We start from the raw sequence: 17,750 nt of genomic DNA, 5'->3' as shown, positions 1-17,750 counted from the left end.
TAATTGTTTCACTGAGAAAGCAAAACTAATGTAAATGAAATCTGTAGTGTAATCCAGACAGTGAGTAGAATTAGAGAAAACTCGTTAGAACACAAAAAAATGATTCTAGTTTGGTTTATTTTGCAAATTCTCTGGTCCAGAAACATCTGGATAAAACAATTCTACAAAACACTCACCGTTTAACACAAATAGAACTAAAAACTAAGCTCCATTTATCAGGAGCGAGCATTCAGTGATGAGATGTTTGGTCATTCAGGCTCTGGCAGCTTCTAAGAACCATGAATATAATTTGATTGGTTAATCATTTTAGACTGGCTTAACGCCCTGATGCGATACCATTTGTTCTCAATCACAGTGTCAAAATGTGCAAAAAGCGTATTTCAGAATTATTGGCTTCTTCATTATAAACTAATTCCTTCAGTTGCACATAGAGCAGAATGCCTCAGAGCTGACTCTGGCTTTTTGTCAGGTAGTCGAACAAACTCTCATGGAAATTGGATTTGTTACGTAGAGCACAGTACTTCTCCAGATGTCTGTACAGCTGGCCTGAAAAAAAAAAAACAGAACATGAAGTAGATTTAAAAAAGATTAGTTCTGCCAGCACTATTAACTTTACTGTTCTTAAAGTAAATAGTAAACTGTGTAAAGAAACAGCTAAACATTTACATCAGATCCCTTCAAAAATAAACCTGCTTATGGACGATTTAGTTATGAATCTGACTATTCTCTAATTTTCCAGTGTGGGGACCTTGACCCAAACTGTTTGCATAATTGGTTTATATTTTTGTACTTTTGACCAGAATAACAGAATAAAAGTGATTTAAATCAGAACTATATTTGGTAGAAAGAAATTATATTTCTACATGACAAATAATTTACTGAAAGGTGTGCAAGAGAAGAGCAACAGCAACACGAACACTACTGACTCTGAGAGGCTGAAGCATTTTTCTAAAGGTTTGTGTTTAAAAATAATTTACAATTATTTTTATTCAACCAAGAAGCTTGTTTCTTATAGGAAATGAGACACAAATCTATCAAACGGTAATAAAAAAAACAATACAATGATGTAAAATGTTCTTCACATTCTATATTTAAAAATAGCACATTAAAATTTATTTATACTCTTTCCAATAATCAATGAAAAAATCTTTCCTTACACTACAGCAATCAAACATCAAACTTTTCTTGTACTTACTGTTCAACTTTTTGCATGTTTTTACTGTCACTTCAGATCTTTGAAACTCTGCTAACAGAACATCAGGGGGAAAAAAACTCCTGGTAAAACTAAGATTAATTTAAACCTAAATCTGCCAGTATGAATAATTTTGGTCTTAACTGTATCAGTGCAAAACCTTCCTGTTTTTGAAACTGATGACTGATTAAGAAGCTCTTCAGAAAATATAACACACCAACAGTAAAGAATTTCAGCTTATTACCTTAACTTTTTTCAGGGAATAAAATTATTACTTTTGTGTAAATTTCATTCTAGCCATCAATTTTTTTATTTTTATGTTTGTCCACCAGAGGGCGGTGTTGTTCCCAATTCTGACGGTGATACAAAATCTCAGACTTTCTACTGTTTTCTGTAATGAGACATATCAACTGAAATGATTAGCATGTTTTGCTACTGACGTTTAGGAATGGCGTGCTTTAAAAAAAATGATCAAAATTTAATATTTCCATTTCAACCTTTTTAAGTTTTTTTTGGCTCTATTGGCTTTTATATAATAGTGAATTGACAGGAAAGTGGGTAATGAGAGAGAGGGAAGACATACGGCCAGGAATCGAACCTGCGACAGCTGCGTCAAGGACTAAGACCTCCTTATGTGGGTTGTGGTTAACCCCTGCGCCGCCACAGCACCCCCAGGTTGAACTAGTTTTAATATATTTAATGTCCGTATGGTGAGCTTTGGGAAGCTGACATTTTTTTATAGAGACAAATGTTGATTTTAAAGGTCATCTGAAGGGTCAGTCATTCTATTTTATTAATTATTCCAGTTTTCAACTGATGTCTTCCAAATGTATTTTTTTAAGTTGCCCTATTATTTGTCATTAAGATAAACTTGTACTTCTTTTTTTAATTAAACTTAACAGTTTTTCCACTTTTTGTCTCAAAGTAAACACACACACCATTCATAGTGATGACAGCTACTTGGGCAAAAACTTCAACTCGGCTTTCTGTCATGAAATGTCTCACCAACTGTCATTTTCTGTGTGACCAGCAGGTGGTATGTTTGCTGTAGCCTTCTGCACAGATGGTGGTCTCCAAACGTGAAGAAGGCCAAACCCCGCAAGGCCCTGGCTGCTGCCATCAGCTGGATTACAGCTGCAAACCAACACATAGCAACATCACTCAGTCACTCTGTGTCAGATTTAAAAAAACAGCCAAATAAAGAAAATATTTGCCTGTTTTAGCTCTGGACTTAAAGGTGGAATATCTTTTCAGGGAATTGTAATAATAATAATACAGACCCAATTTTAGAGTAACAGAGTTTACCTTTGAGTTCTGGGTCTCCATTGAAGGCTCCACAGCCCCACTTTCCTGTGGCGATGTCTGGCTCTTCATGACCATGGTGACCTTTGAACCCACAGTAAGCCTTGGAAAACACACACAGGCAAAAAAAAAAAAACTTGAAATGTAAAAACATTGAACTAATATGGCAAAGTCCATTCGATCAGATTTGAGCTAAGTTGAACCAGCAAGAAACGCACTTTGCATTGCGTGATCAGAACCTCCTCTGCATTCAGTCGAACAAATTTAAATTCATTTTTATTTATAAAGCACGTTTAAGAAACAACTTGTTCAACCAAAGTTCTAAAACTGCTGAAATAGAAAGTCAGAAGCAAGAGCGCTGACACAGAGCTGACCTGTTTGTTGAACATTGAACCAGAATCCATGGTTACGCCGAGATTTCTAACCTGATGTTTAACATAGGTTTAGAATAGGGGTGTGTGTGTGTGTGTGTGTGTGTGTGTGTGTGGATATCTGTTAGGACTAAAGAAAACCCCATCTGTTTTCTTTTCATTAAAGATCAGAGAATTCAAGGCCATCCACACCAGGATGTTCTCAAGGCTCTTTAAGAGGTTAAAGGGAGTCTGGGTGGAAATAGGGAGAAATAAATCTGAATCTTATGCATAAAACTTACAAAGGATGCCATGATATCTTCAAATCAACTCTAAAATGAGAAGGTATAATGAAAAAAAGAGAGGACTGAGAATTCAACCTTGAGGAACGTCTGAGGAAAAAGGTGCTGAAGTTTTCCGAACAAACACAGAAAAGTTCAATCCAACAGATGTGAACTAAACCAGCATAGCATGTATCCACAACCCAAAGCTCCAAACGGGATATTAGAGTGCTGTGGTCAACACAGTGACTGACCTTGTTCAGTTCCCGTCTAACTTTCTCCATGTTGTACTGATCTATGGGATGTTTGAAGTGACAGGCGTCGATGGCCAGAATCTGCCGCTTCAGCCGACGCCACTCGTCTCTGCAGAAAACGTTCAAAGAAATCAGAAAACCAGCACAAACTGAATAAGTTCTAGTTTTGTTTTTTGACTTTTTTTAAGCATCTCACCTTTCAAGGTGATCATCATAAGGGCCCAACCACTGAAAGCTGTCACTGAAACCAGAGTAACAGCTGAACTGCTGCGTACCTGAGGAACAGACAGCAAAAACGTGAGATGTGACACGACTGCGGTCTGGTCTGATCACACGTCTTGGAATTTAGGTTTAACGTTTAGAAGGGTGTCTTGAGAATGTGCATGTTTACAGCAAATGAACTGAAAGGTTGAGAACCAATCAGAACCCAATAAATTTATCCTCGAGTACGAACAAGTTTTATTGTACATTTCCTGCAGCGGCTTCAAAACATAACATATCTAACAAAACGCTTAAACGTTTAATAACCTTTAACCTGTATATTGGATATGTATCTGTGCCATATCACATAATACACAATATTTGTACTTTTTTTTTTTTACAGATTAAAAAAAAAAAAATTTAAATAGCTGAAACATGTGGCAAAATCCTTCATTTATTTAGTTTCAACTTCATGTGACAGACCAGCAGGAAGTCCTGCATAATTGCAAAATTTCTCAAAATAAACGTGACCGTAAATATTCATTATTCATACTGAACTGTGATCTCGTATAATTTTTATTGGTTGTTGGTTTTAATCTTTCATATATATATATATATATATATATATATATATATATATATATATATATATATATATATATATATATATATATATATATATATTATATATATATATATAAAATAAAAAAAATTATAATATGTAACATGCAGCTTGTGCAGGGTGTGTGTGCACCTACAAGAAAACACAGCAGTGTGGATCAGCCTGAGCTGACCAGGTCTACAGGTTTGGTTACCTGATGAGGTTTGGTGTTAAATGTAAGATATTTATAAAACAATAAATGAGACTCAAAACTATTTGGCTACCGTCTCCTGATAATCATGTGGAGCCTCGACATGGTCATTTTGATCTGAATTAACCATTTTATTATTTATAGTCAAACCTAGACCTATAGTTGCAAAACAACTGGTCTGAGGTGTTTTTTCTACCTGTAATGATGAGACACTCATTCTTGTCAAGTTTCTCTGTGAAGAGACGAGCTACGATTAGCTCCGGGTTCATGAGGAACAGGATCTCTTCCTGAACCAGGCCGGAGTCCAGGACACCCCCACCTACCCTGCTGGCAGCAAAGTCCACCTCCACACACACACAGACACAGAATCCAGTTAGGCCTCAGTTGTGAACTGAAAAAGCTGTGGATCCTCTCAGCTGCAGGTTCCTTCTCACCTGAAGCAGCTGTGCGCCTTCGCCCTCGATCCGGCCCTCTGATGTAACATGCAGCTTTTGCAGGGTGTGTGTGCACCTACAAGAAAACACAGCAGTGTGGATCAGCCTGAGCTGACCAGGTCTACAGGTTTGGTTCCATGTTTCTAAAGTGTAACAGAAACACAAACAATACGGCTGCTTCAATATCTTCTTCCTCTAGTGCAGGGGTCCCCAAACCTTTTCCTGTGAGGGCCACATAACTTTCCCTTCTCAATTGGGGGGCCGGAGTCAGTTTGTAACAGAAAAAGTGTGACGATTGCAGGAGTGCCTAAATGTAAAAATGTATTGTTTTCCAGAAAACACAATCAAATAACATTCACTGGGTTCTTCACAGAACAAGTCAGGAAATAAATAATAACACTATTAATGAAATAAATAAATAACCAAATAACCCTCTCTGGGTTCTTCACAGAAAAAATCCAGGAAGGATTATAGTCCATATTTTCCCAACTATGAGCCGCACTGGACTATAAGCCACAACCCCAAAGTTTTTTTTAAACCAGTAAACATACACATATAAGCCTCAGATATCTCTGCCACTCCAGGTTTTCCACAATGATGCAGCAGCAGCAGCAGAGGGGGGCGGACACCCAAAATTTGAGTCACAACAGGTCAATTGAATATCACATTTATTAGGGTTGAAAAAGAAAAAGTTGCCAAGATTAGATTTAACAGAACTGATTACCTAGTTTCCGAATGGTAACTGTAACAGTAAAAGTGCTGATCCTTCATGTCTGCTACTAGCATGTGCTAAATCAGTGGTCCACCTTTTTATTACGGCGGACCGGTCAAGACTTGGAAATTTTGTTGCGGCCCGGGGAGGGGGGACAAGGGGGGGATGAACAGTCAGATAAGGCTTCTGCATGTTGGTGTTCCCACTAAATCCTGAATATGCCCAATTTGGTTTGTCTTGGTCTTTTTATCGCAGCCTGTGGGGATTTTCCCTGACTTGGAACGAGAACAACCTGTTGAATGTGACAGGTAGCCAATCAGAAAGCGCTGTGACGTAAGAACGGAGGGGAATCCCAAACAGCTGACATATCGCTCCACTGAGAGTCCGGTGGATATCGGAGATGATATGTGGAAATGTTTATTATTAAATCTAAAGGTCATTATTATGTTTATTCAGTTAAAAATGTTAACTATGAAAAAACATATTCACCTCCAAATCATAGTGCAGCAAATAGAGCGGCTGCTCCCGTCGTCTTTCATCCACCGCCTTTTCTTTTTGTTACGTCTTTTATCTCTTAAAGTGAGTAAACAAACTATCACTATTGCTTCTACATTGTCATCTGTGTTTGGTTATTCTAAATTCCCGCTATGTTGGGGGTTTTACTGGATTATCCTCTGGAATCGGGATGTTCGTGACTGGAATCGGTTCGTGTTGCTCCTCCTGCCTTGGAGACACGAACCGATCGAACCTGTTGGACTTTTATCAGCTCTGTTGTCACAGAGGTCACTTATATATCGTCAACTCACAACTTATATCCTCTCAGGATGTTTGACAAGATGAACACCAGTAGAAAAACATTGTGCAAAAGAGAATAATATGGCGACAAATGGTCATCAGTTGGTAGATTTCCAGAATGATTTCCAGAAATTATGAAGTATCAAAGCTAAGTACTGACTTATAAGCTAAGTTTTTTTTAATAAAATTTTTTCAATCAATGCTACCAAAAGTAATTAAGTGTGTAACAGCATCACTGATGTGAGAATGCTTTCGTTTTTTGTATTAATTAACATCAGACATTACTTTCCCCAGGCTTGAGCTTCTGCGTCGCTGAGCCACCGCCTCTCGAACGTCACCAGGCCTTCTGGTTTAGCTCCTACAGAGAAATCAGCAGATTGTCACAAACCTCCTGCGACGTACGTACCCCGCGAACACGCGTTCACGGTCCGAGGTCTGCACTCACTCTCGTCTGTCATCACGTTAAAGTAGTGCATGATGGCCTTGAACTTCTGGTTCTTCCGCTCTGACCAGTTTCCAAACAATCTGAGTAGAATCAGAAGTATCAGTGGGAATGTTAAATAAAGACAGGGCAGCAGTAAGGAGCAGCAGCGACGCTGCGCCTGCTGACCTGCTGAAGTTTATGAACGGGTAGTTGTGGTATTCTGCTTTGGAGCTGGTGGTGTTGCGGTGAGGAAAGGTGCAGTAGAAGGCGTTGGCGAGAAGACAGGAAATCTGAGCCTGGGACAAAGTGATGGAGGCTGGTTGGTGGCGCTGCAGCAGAGGGATGGCCTGGACACACAGACACAAACTATTACACTCATGGCGTTTGGACAATGACATTAAACATAAAATGAATGTCGCTGTACTTTTTATTTTCCATACAAGCGAACACCAGGGTGGGTCTGGCTGCCTTACAGGGTCACAGCAGATGAAAATGCAGCTGAATGGGATACTCCTACGCTGCATATGGACTCATGCTTGTACAGTTGCTCATTAGCTTTATTTTGTGTGTTTTATGTACAAGCAGTAATACAATCCTTCTTCATTTTTACCTTTATATCTATCACGCTTTGCTAATGTTAGCATGAAGAGCTACTTTTGTTTTGTTTGGTTCTTTCCACATGCCAATTTTTTTTCATCTCAGATTACGGATTAGTTTTACTGCATAGCAACGTAGCAACAAAAGAGCAGTTTAGCTTTAGGTCCAGTTAACTTGGCTTAACATTAATATTGCTGGACCTGAACTGAAGCGACAAAATTGACCATTAACTCAATTAACTACATTTCCAGGCTTAATTTCATCCTCGTTAAATGATTCCGAGTCAAGTCTAAAGTCTTTAAAGTATGAGTCCAATCCAGATCTGAAGTCTTTTGTTTTTGTGAGTTCAGTACAGTTTCAGTCTAGGCCTCTGACTCTTCCCTGTCTGTTTGGTAATGAGTCACCTAATGACGCCTCCACTGGTACCTTCTTGACTTGATCAGGCAGCGTCAAGGCCAAAGCAGCAATCTTTGGAAACAGCTTCTCATAGAGGTTTTCAATATCATTCTAGAAGGAAAGCATGAAACGTTTCTCATCACCCGAGGCTTTAATCAGTCATAAAACTCATCAGGTCAGTTTAAGAGGTGACCACTGACCTTCACGTATCTGGGAAGTGCATCAAAAGACCACTCTCGTTCATAACTGGGGTTGTATCTCAGGATGGCTTTCTGATGGGAGACAAGTAACCAGAGTCAAACATCAGAGTTAGTATAATCATAGTATTAATAATGACTATTTCATCAGTGAATAATTGTCAACTAATCCATCCATCCATCTGAATGTGTGTTTCTGCATTTAAGACAGAAACACACAGTGTTGTCTGTAAATACGTTTTACCCAGAAGCCCTCAGGTGGCAGTTTTAGCCTCACCTGGTTCAAATTAACTTAAGAAAATCTTTGTTATTTCAGGAAATAAAACTATGATTTTCTTACTTAAAATAGAATTTAATTATTTGTGAATTATTTCTAATATAATTCTAACACTGAATTGAAAAAGGTTTGTATGAAAAATCTGTAGAATGTGTCAATTTGTTTTTATCTGATTAATGGATTAATCATCAGCATTAATCGATTATTAAAGCAATTCTTAGTGACGTCTCTAGTTCAACCATACCTGCACCTCTTCGGCTTTTGCTGCTTTTTTCTTGGCCAGAGCACGCAGCTGCTCGGAGATCAGGCTCCACCTCGACACTGGGCCCGAATGACTCTGCAACATCATTTACTTTTTTACATTTTTAACATATTAAAAAAATCTGCTTTATTTCACCAAAAGTTGAGAAATTTGAGGACAAAATATAACCCAGCTCCTTCAAGCCCTGCTCCTCTTTTTTCTTATTTTAAAGCTAAGTCAGGTAGTAGAATACATTGTGTTCATAGAACAGTTCAATTCATGGAAGCTGCAGGGTTATGTGTTGTAGTTATGAGCTGTCAGTATCTGTCAGTATCAGTCAGAGCAATATCAGTTTGGAGAATCAGGGAAAAGTTCTCATTTGGGAGTCAAGCTAACATACAAGCTGATTTCTACCACTTTAAACTCCTTCAAGTCAAACTTTTTCCAAGAGCACTAGATATTGCTGTCACAACTAGAGTCAGTGAAAAGGTTGTTTTGTGAACGACAAAGTGAGTAAATGAAAGAAGTACAAAATGGGTACCGTCCCTTTGAGGTCTACATGCAGACATAAACATGAGGGTGTTTTTCATTAAATTCCACATTACATTAGAACCTTCACCGTTTATTTTCAGGAACTGCTTTAAACTATCTGTTTAAGTCAAGACGCTATAAGTGCAAAGATCAGTTTAACAAAGATCAGTAAAGAAAGAAAAGTCAGATTGTTTAAAGAGACTGATTTCTGGGATCTTTGATTTGACTTTTTACCTGCTATACCTTTCTTTTATGTGTTAGAATTTTTGTTCTTTCCCCAGTGTCAGCAAACATTCCTTATTTGGAGAAGAAGCTCTGCTGCAGAGCAAAACGTCTCTTACACAGAAGGTCATAAAACATTGTCTTTACTCTGAAACACTAGAAGTACAAAGTCTGGATGACCTTATGAAACTGTTTAAATGTGATTTCATTAATTCTTCACCTTGAATGTAATGGCACCAAACTGTGTGTCTGGTTTCGGTGAGATGCTCGATGGTGAACACGGCATCTTAACAAAGCTACTGAGCCACAGGTCTCGCCCGTCCTGAGGAACAATCGCCCCGCACCTGAAGGAATTCACCTGAAAAGCAAACATGAGAATAGAAATGATTTTGTCTGGAACATGATTTTATTATTACGCAATAAGCCTAACCTCTATTGAAGGTTAGGCTTCAAAAAGCATTTAATGAATGCTTTTAAATGGCTTAATTATTGATCGAGATGTCATGTAAGGTGGATCCTAGCCACTACTACTCAGTTCATTATTCTGGGATTTTTCTGGGAAACATAACTCCAAATTAGTGCTGAGACGGTTTCAACAACATTACTGCATATTAAGTTATGTCTGGTATTTAGGCTGCAGTTACAGCCACACAAATGTGGTAACATTCACTTTCACCACACGCAACGAGTTCACATTCACTCACTACAAATGGGTTCACCTCACTTATATTTGGGTTTCTTTTAGTCTAGGATTCAAATTATAGAATAACTGGTTTTGTTTAGAAGGCAACACATTGCATTGTATTCTAGAATAAGTGCGCACATTTTAGTCTACATTGTTGTGTTTTGCTTGATTTAACCTTTGATTTTTTTTGAGTTTCCTTAGTGCTGGCTGCTCCAATCCTTTAGGAGAGCAGAGAGGTGGAGATGAGGTGGAGCAAGCCAGCTGAGACTGCAAATTGGTTCATACCACTACTCATCATCCAGAGGGGGGGGGGGTATGGGATTTTTCTGTTAGTTTCAGTTAGGTTTTTGTGTATTTTCCCCTTGGTGTTTTGTATGTGGCCTGATCAGCCAGTATTAAAGTTTCCCCTTTTTGTCTGTTAGTTACACCTGTTTATTTGAGTTATTATGAGTTGATGTTTGTTACTTTGACCTCTTTTATGGGCCTATTTTTTTGTCTTTTTTTCTATTATTTACCCAAGTGTTGTTTGGGTTAAATAAAAAACAATTACTTTTGACTTAAAAACTGGTGCCTGGGTCTTTCTGCATGGAGTTTGCATGTTCTCCCTGTGCATGCGTGGGTTTTCTCCGGGTACTCCGGTTTCCTCCCACAGTCCAAAAACATGACTGTCAGGTTAATTGGCCTCTCCAAATTGCCCCTAGGTGTGAGTGTGTGTGTGTATGGTTGTGTGTCTCTGTGTTGCCCTGCGACAGACTGGCGACCTGTCCAGGGTGACCCCGCCTCTCGCCTGAAACGTTGGCTGGAGATGGGCACCAGCACCCCTCCCGACCCCACTGAGGGAAAAAGGGTGCAAGAAAATGGATGGATGGATGGAACTGGTGCCTGGCTGTTCCTTTACTGCTCGGTCCATCACAGACTATTAGAATAGGAAATTATGTTCATATGGGGTCTCAAGTATTTGCAATTTAAGCTATTCCCAGTCAGTTATGGTCTCCAACCCAAAATCACTACATCTGGAATTTGTGTGTTTTTATGAAGAATTTTTTAAAAATAAAATATAACTATATTACTTTGGATTACAGTTGAAATGATAAATCAAATGAATCATACTGAATCGATTACCAAAGTAATCGCCAACTAATTTAGTAATAAATTAATCATTTACTGGACCATACAGACCCACTGAAAGGCTAACTGATGAAAGAACAACACCATCAAAGCAGTAATTAAGCCAAAACTACATGAGCCAAAAACTTTGCATTTTCCATTTATGAAAAAAAAACTTCTTTGTAAATATGTGGTACCCAGAACTCCTGGAGCAGCACAGGTTTACCTTCACTTTGTTCAAATTCTGTGACAAAAATCTAACAAGCAGCTTTTGCTATCCAATTAATGATTAATCTAAAAATGTATCATCAGATTTTCTTGCATTTTAGTTCATTTAAAAACATTATTGTGTTTATTTATTAACATTTTATTAATGTATTTCTAATATTGTATAAAAAAAGGCTTAGATGAAAAATCTGCAGAATGTAACCCAATGTTTCCCAATGAATCGTCAGAATAATCAACAGAATAATCAATAGTCGCCCCCCTACTTTGGATATGTATATATATTTTTTTCCAACAGGTGATGCTTGTAAATGAAGATGTCCTACTTATTCCTTGTTCACAACAAAAAGACAGAGAAAAAGGCGGAAACAACTCACATCTATGAGGACGGTGTGAGACTTTGAGAAGGTCAGTTTTCCCAGTTTGATGTCACACTGTGGAAGCGTCTTCAGTTCATCCAGCTGGCAGCACGACAAGCCGACTTCACTGCGCTCCTCACCATGCGCCGTCCCCACAGGCATGTGTTTGGCTGTCTTACTTCCATCCTCGTTGCAGCTGTCTCCATCGCGTTTGCTTGTCTTTTTTGCGTCCTCATTGCAGCTGTCTCCATCGTGTTTGCTTGCCTTTCTTGTGTTCTCGTTGCAGCTGTCTCCATCGCGTTTGCTTGTCTTTTTTGCGTCCTCATTGCAGCTGTCTCCATCGTGTTTGCTTGCCTTTCTTGTGTTCTGATTGCAGCTGTGTCCAGATGTGGATGGATTAGAGGAGCTGGCCTGGGTTGAGCCATCCTTGCCGTTCTGCTGGTTTTCACTTTTGGGCTTCTCCTTTTCACTGTGCAGAGGATCAAACATTTGGATGCATTCTTTGACCTGGGAGCTGTCATTGTGGTGGTTTTTATTTTCCATGTCTGCAGGAAACAAGAGAAAGTGATCAGGAGTTTTATGTTCTCTGGTTAATCCCAAGATATTCCCAGTCAGATATTTCTCAAAAACCAACATGTACTAATAACAGTGATAACAGGAGCAAGCTGTTTATTTTAACTTTGTTTATAATAAGTCTCTTATTGAAGCTGTTAGCACATATAGTGTCTATTAACATGATTGTTGCCAGTGTCAGTGCATAAAATATGAAGTTTTCAGACTAGAAACAGGAAGGAAGGAGTTCAGTCCTATGTTGTTTCTTGATCTGAGGTCTGTTTTCTGAAACAAAAACTTTAGGAGTCTGTCACCTTCACTGATGCTGTTTTAACTGACAAACAAATCTCTTTGTAATAAGTATCAATAAAATCTTTTTAAGACATCTATCCACAAAATCTGACGTGATTAATATCAATAAACAATATATCTAATAGAATGTCCAGTATTCAATATGTATAGAATATTCTGAATCAGAATCAACAATTGTGAGCAAAGGAGTAAAATTATTCCATTTTGTGTTCCTAGAATATTTTTGTGGAGTTATCCAAAGACTTAATTTGTATCATAGCTGGTAGAAAAATTTTGTTTTTTGTTAGTTAGTTTTTTTTATTTTATTTTTTTTACCTTTTTTGTTTATTAAAACTGTACATTTCAGGGTTACATTTAAACAATTTTGAACAATTTTGAAATAATTGTTCAAGATTATCTGAAGATATAAGTAAAGCATAAGCATGCACCCAGCAACAGACCAACAGAGCATAGAAAAAAATCCAGCAAAAACTGGAGAGAGGATCTTAAGTACTGAGGGAGCTGTGGGAGAGAAGAAGGAATCAGAAGAGCTAATTACAGGCGAGTGGGGACAGCTAGAGAAGAGGAAATGGGGGAAAAAACAGGGAAAAGGAGCATTATGACCATCAGAGGGAAGAAGGAAAAACTATAAAACTAAAGGAACAAATCAAAGGAACTAAAAGCTTAATAAGTAAAATCTAAGTGACTGAACAAAAACTAAATAATTAAAACAGAACATGAACTAAGAACGCCAACATCTTAAGAAACACAAAATGAGATACAAACAAACTAAACTAATCTAGGCGATAAACTAAGACTAGAAATAAAGTAAACAATAAAGAAATTTCCCAAAGAAGCAATAATGAAACTGAAAGTCTATACACGTGGATAATTACAGAAAACACAAGTCATGAAGCGCAAGCATCTCAGTGACGGGAATCATTAGTCTGGAGGTGAACTGATGAAGCAGTCCAGTGTAATTTGACTTCCTTAGCTTTAAGGTCGAGGTTATTTTTCCGAACCAAACATTGACCTCAATCAAAACTCCGAAAGACAGGCGCGTGCCTACATGTAGCCGTCGGTAGTTTAATTTAGCAAACATTCTGCTATAAAACTCACCTTTAGTCAAAGACTGCGTTGGGTTTATTCGGATGTCGTGTAATTCTGTGTAATAGAGTTGTTTTCCTCGATGTGAACGCCCCCAGGACTGGAGGAACACAGTTCAGTTTACTTTAGATTAGAATCGAAAACGAAAGTGAACTGAAACCAACTGCGGCTGCGCACAACCTCGAAAGACGCTTTGGTGTTGGTCATGTTGAAATCTGATTGTCTGATTTAAACCACCAACACTAAAGACTGTATTAATTGCATATGTGGAGAGTACTGGAATGTTTCCGAGACTTAATAAATCGGGTTTTTTAAATGCTTTTTTATCGGATGATGAAAACTAAGAATGTTAAACCTCACATCTCTAGAAATGATCTTGTTATATAATTCAGTCCAGTTCCAGTGTGTGAACAAGACTCACGCCTAAGAAAACTAATATTAAAAAGTTTTCTTCGCTTCGCTTTGACATGTTAAATCACTAAAGACGTTGGATTAGCAAGTTTGTGGTGGCAGAATTTACATTTAATGCGAGACTGACCTTCGTTTAAACATCCGTATCTGACTCCATAAATGCTGTCTTGGAATAATGTTAAAAGAATTACAGAATTATATTCCTAACACTTGTGAAAAATTCTCCCGGGCGTTTTCTGTTATAGCTGCAAAGGGTGGGATAACATCATATCTAACTAAAAATACTAAGAATGTAATATCAAGGCAAATGAGTGAAAATGCGGAGATGACTTATAAGAACATTTTTGTCAAACTCTTTCAATTTTGACCTCCATCTTATAAAAACTGCCCAGAGAAATGGATGAGAAGTCACTGAATGTACTAATAAAATAACAAACAACATACTAGATGAATTTAGTGTAGAGTTAGACCAGAATAATCCTTGAAACAAGCATGGTACACCATGGATTATGAGATGTGAAATACATTAGCAGTCAGTTAGTTTGTGTCTGTTCAAGAACTGGACATAATCTCCTCGTAATTAATCATAATCATAGAGTAAATAACAAAAAACAATGAAAACACCCATATGCAGTTAATATGCTCTTTTAGACACAACATAAAGATTTCACTGGGTTTGCTTTTCAACAGAGGATGGCAGTAGTGAGCCAGAATATGTAAGTTAACGCCAGGTTTTTCACAAGATCGCCTTTATATTAATTAGAGATAAGCTTTTAATTTAAACTGAATCTTATGCACTCACATTTTCACACTTTGACATTCAGTTACTTTAATTCATTTTTTACCTAAAATGTTATTAATATGATAGACAACGTTTGAGTAAAAAATAGATCTATACATACATTATTTTTAATATACATCTGAAGCATAAAATAAATTTGCATAATGTTGTGGGATTCAGAGAGATACAATTTTCAATTTCTGAATACCAGCACAAAATGTGCAATAACTATGTTGACATTCCTCAGTCAAAGAAATATGTGAAGACATGTTGTTTACAAATCAAAGTCTCATGGTACAATATTAAAAGATGGAAGAAAACCTGTGTAAAGCTTTACAAGCAAAAGGTTACTATTTCAAAAATGTTCTGTATTTACTGGAAACTAAGGATCTAAATATGGAAGGCAAATATTCCAGTGCAAGAGGACCAGTGAGAAGCTCTTGCTTCACCGGATTGTTCTGTAAACATTGCATTAATCTAGAGCTCCATGTATTGTGTGTTTGTAGTTTACTTCTTGTGCATTAGGTTCATAAATCTGCACAAACATCTTCAGGAGCAATCTGCTGCACTTCAAACCACTTTGCCCAGAGACAATTTACCAGTTAATATTCCACTTCCTGAAGGACTTTTAAGAAAGTCCTGTCTGGTGTGGAGTCGCCTGGATTAAATGGCTTGAGATTTTTATTGCTATTTTTATTTCATTTGAAATTTCCTAAGCTAGGCTGCAGAAGATGGAACCTAGAGGATGTTTGCTTACCTCAAACAGAGGGGATTCTAAGATATGTCCCGGTGGTACTCCACATTTAATGAACTAAGTCAAAGTTAAGAGATGTTGTAATACATCCACAGTGTTATTTCAGATAGGAGCCTTTAAAAACTTTTCCAACTTTTTTTTTTTTTTTACAAAGATCAATTTCTTTATTACTTGATTATTAAGATGTACAGTAAGAAAAATCTTAAAGATGTATTCTGCTTGCTTTACCCACTACTAACTGGGAAGAAAAGTCTGAATATTGTTCTAACTAAATTGTTATCATCACCTATTCTAACTTTTGGAAAGAATTTCACCTTTTGAAAAAAAATTACATTTTTCTATTAAATATATTTTTTGGTTTCTGGTAATATTGCCTGAATAAAGGATGGAAAGTATCCAAGTCTCCAACATGACTCACTTTGCTCTCCAAAAATAACCAACATAAATTTATGATTTTTCCTGATGTTGACAGTTTTAATTAGCTTTTTTTTGCTCCTCTGCAGTTTGGTGAAGAATATTTTTCCTATTCAGCGATAAAAAAAGACTTACATTTCTGACCCACATACAAATATCGTCCCAATGCTAACAATTTTTAACAATAAAAGAAGACAAGAAAAAATAGGGAATAAAATAAAAATGTATCCGATTTGTGTGAGAACTGCAGTGCAGTAGAGGGCCCCCTGTTGGTGAACAGCTTAGTGTTCACACCACCTGTGTGAGTGGAGGGTCACACAGGTGGTGTGAATGGAGCCGAGTAAAGAGATGTGAGGAGAAGCCTTCATTGGCTGGATCAGTTATCTTAAGAGGTATTGTTTAGGAGAGTCATGTAAAAGCTGATGGGGTACTTTTCAGTTATGTACAACTTTACAATCATGCCACACTTTTCAGATTTAAATTAGTAAAAAAAAAAAAAAAAAAAAAAACATAACATTATCCTTCAACTATACTTTGTATTGGTCATTGCACCCATTTATACCTGTTATCCATATATACCAACTGCCCAATTACAGGGGTGCCAGTTCCAGCAGCCATTGGATAGGTAGGGTACACTTTACCCTGGACAGATGGCCAGGCAACATATAGAGACACACATCAATCATTCTTGTACACACTCACTCATACACACTCACTCACTAAAAGGGACATTTTCAGCAACAGTCGTGTGTTTTTGGACTGTGTGAGGGAGTACCCAGGAAGAACCCACATAAACATGGGGAGAACGCCCTGGATGTGTGGACCTGTTCCAAAAAAAATGCAACAAAATGCATTGCGCAATGACAAAATGGTGGGTGTGAATACTTTTGCAAGGCAATGTAAGCTTTTCTTTTGATTCTTAAAAAAAAAAAAAAAAAAAAATCTTCATGATCACAAAACTTTACGTTTCTGTTTTTTAAAAAAACCTTATTTTCCGGGACATCCGGGTCCAGGCTTGCATCACGGAAAATGCCTGCTTATCCCGCCTGAGAAGGTCCTGCAGGGCCGGAGGACATGGCAGCGGAGTCACGGCGGAGCTGGAGGGCGAACGCCGTCATGTGTTCTTGTGATAACAGTCATGTGAGGTTCTGCCCCAGCTGCATCCACACAGCGCGGCGTGGCCATGTTTTTCCACATGAACGGTAAACAGCGGTTTCAGGGAGCCCGGCCAGCGAGAGGGCGGAGGACCTCACTGCCTCAGTCATCCCGACTCTCTCTCTCTCTCTCTCTCTCTCCCTGTGTGTGTGTGTGTGTGTGTGTGTGTGTGTGTGTGTGTGTGTGTGTGTGTGTGTGTGTGTGTGTGTGTGTGTGTGTGTGTGCGTGTGTGTTTGTGTGTAAGTGTTATTCTAGGTCAGCCATTTCCCTGGAATGTTCTGCTTGCTGCCAAAGAGAAGTCACTACAAAGGAATGCACACATAACACTGCAGAAACACAAGGATGACTTAAAAAGGACTGAAAGTAAGAAGAGACGGGCAACATGCTAAGTTCTCCTCACTCCTCTTCCATGTGGCAGTTTTTTTTTTTGTTTCGACTGTTCAGGAAAAGACAATTATGAAATATAGTGCTGTGGGGGAAAAAAAACAGATTTCTTCAGGGTTTTGTTTTTTGGCCCACTTAAACAGTTTGTATTACCAAACAAATTTAAATATCAACAAAGATAATCTGTCTAAATACCAAAAAGTTTTTTAAAGATTATTTTCTTTATTATTAGGGGGAAATATAGACATCTGATCCAACATGGGTCTGTGTGAAAATATGCCTGCCCCTCTAATTAAATCATTAATGA

At 37.9% G+C, this 17,750-nt stretch overlaps 1 protein-coding gene across 2 annotated transcripts; it reads right to left on the bottom strand.

The window, feature by feature from the left end:
* Window positions 1–98: 98 nt before the first annotated feature.
* pargl (poly (ADP-ribose) glycohydrolase, like) lies at window positions 99–17,128 on the bottom strand. 2 transcript variants are annotated; one of them, XM_081613879.1, is made up of 16 exons: window positions 16,891–17,128; window positions 11,613–12,139; window positions 9,439–9,576; window positions 8,469–8,561; window positions 7,951–8,022; window positions 7,781–7,861; window positions 6,944–7,104; window positions 6,779–6,858; window positions 6,619–6,691; window positions 4,827–4,902; window positions 4,589–4,736; window positions 3,576–3,654; window positions 3,380–3,488; window positions 2,498–2,597; window positions 2,198–2,326; window positions 99–546 (listed from the first exon to the last, which is right to left on the bottom strand). In XM_081613879.1, exons 2-16 carry the CDS (start codon window positions 12,135–12,137, stop codon window positions 443–445), a joined length of 1,968 nt encoding a protein of 655 aa, XP_081470005.1. In that variant the 5' UTR covers window positions 12,138–12,139; window positions 16,891–17,128; the 3' UTR covers window positions 99–442. The 2 variants fall into 2 exon arrangements, with proteins under 2 accessions (XP_081470005.1, XP_008421456.2); XM_008423234.3 differs by lacking the exon at window positions 16,891–17,128 and adding an exon at window positions 13,557–13,719.
* Window positions 17,129–17,750: the final 622 nt, after the last annotated feature.

This window comes from Poecilia reticulata, chromosome 12, assembly GCF_904066995.2.
Source record: "Poecilia reticulata chromosome 12, P_reticulata-male-v2, whole genome shotgun sequence".
Classification (NCBI taxonomy): Eukaryota; Metazoa; Chordata; class Actinopteri; order Cyprinodontiformes; family Poeciliidae; genus Poecilia; species Poecilia reticulata.
The sequence above is the reverse complement of the archived record's forward strand: the minus strand, read 5'-3'. Positions and strand labels throughout refer to the sequence as shown.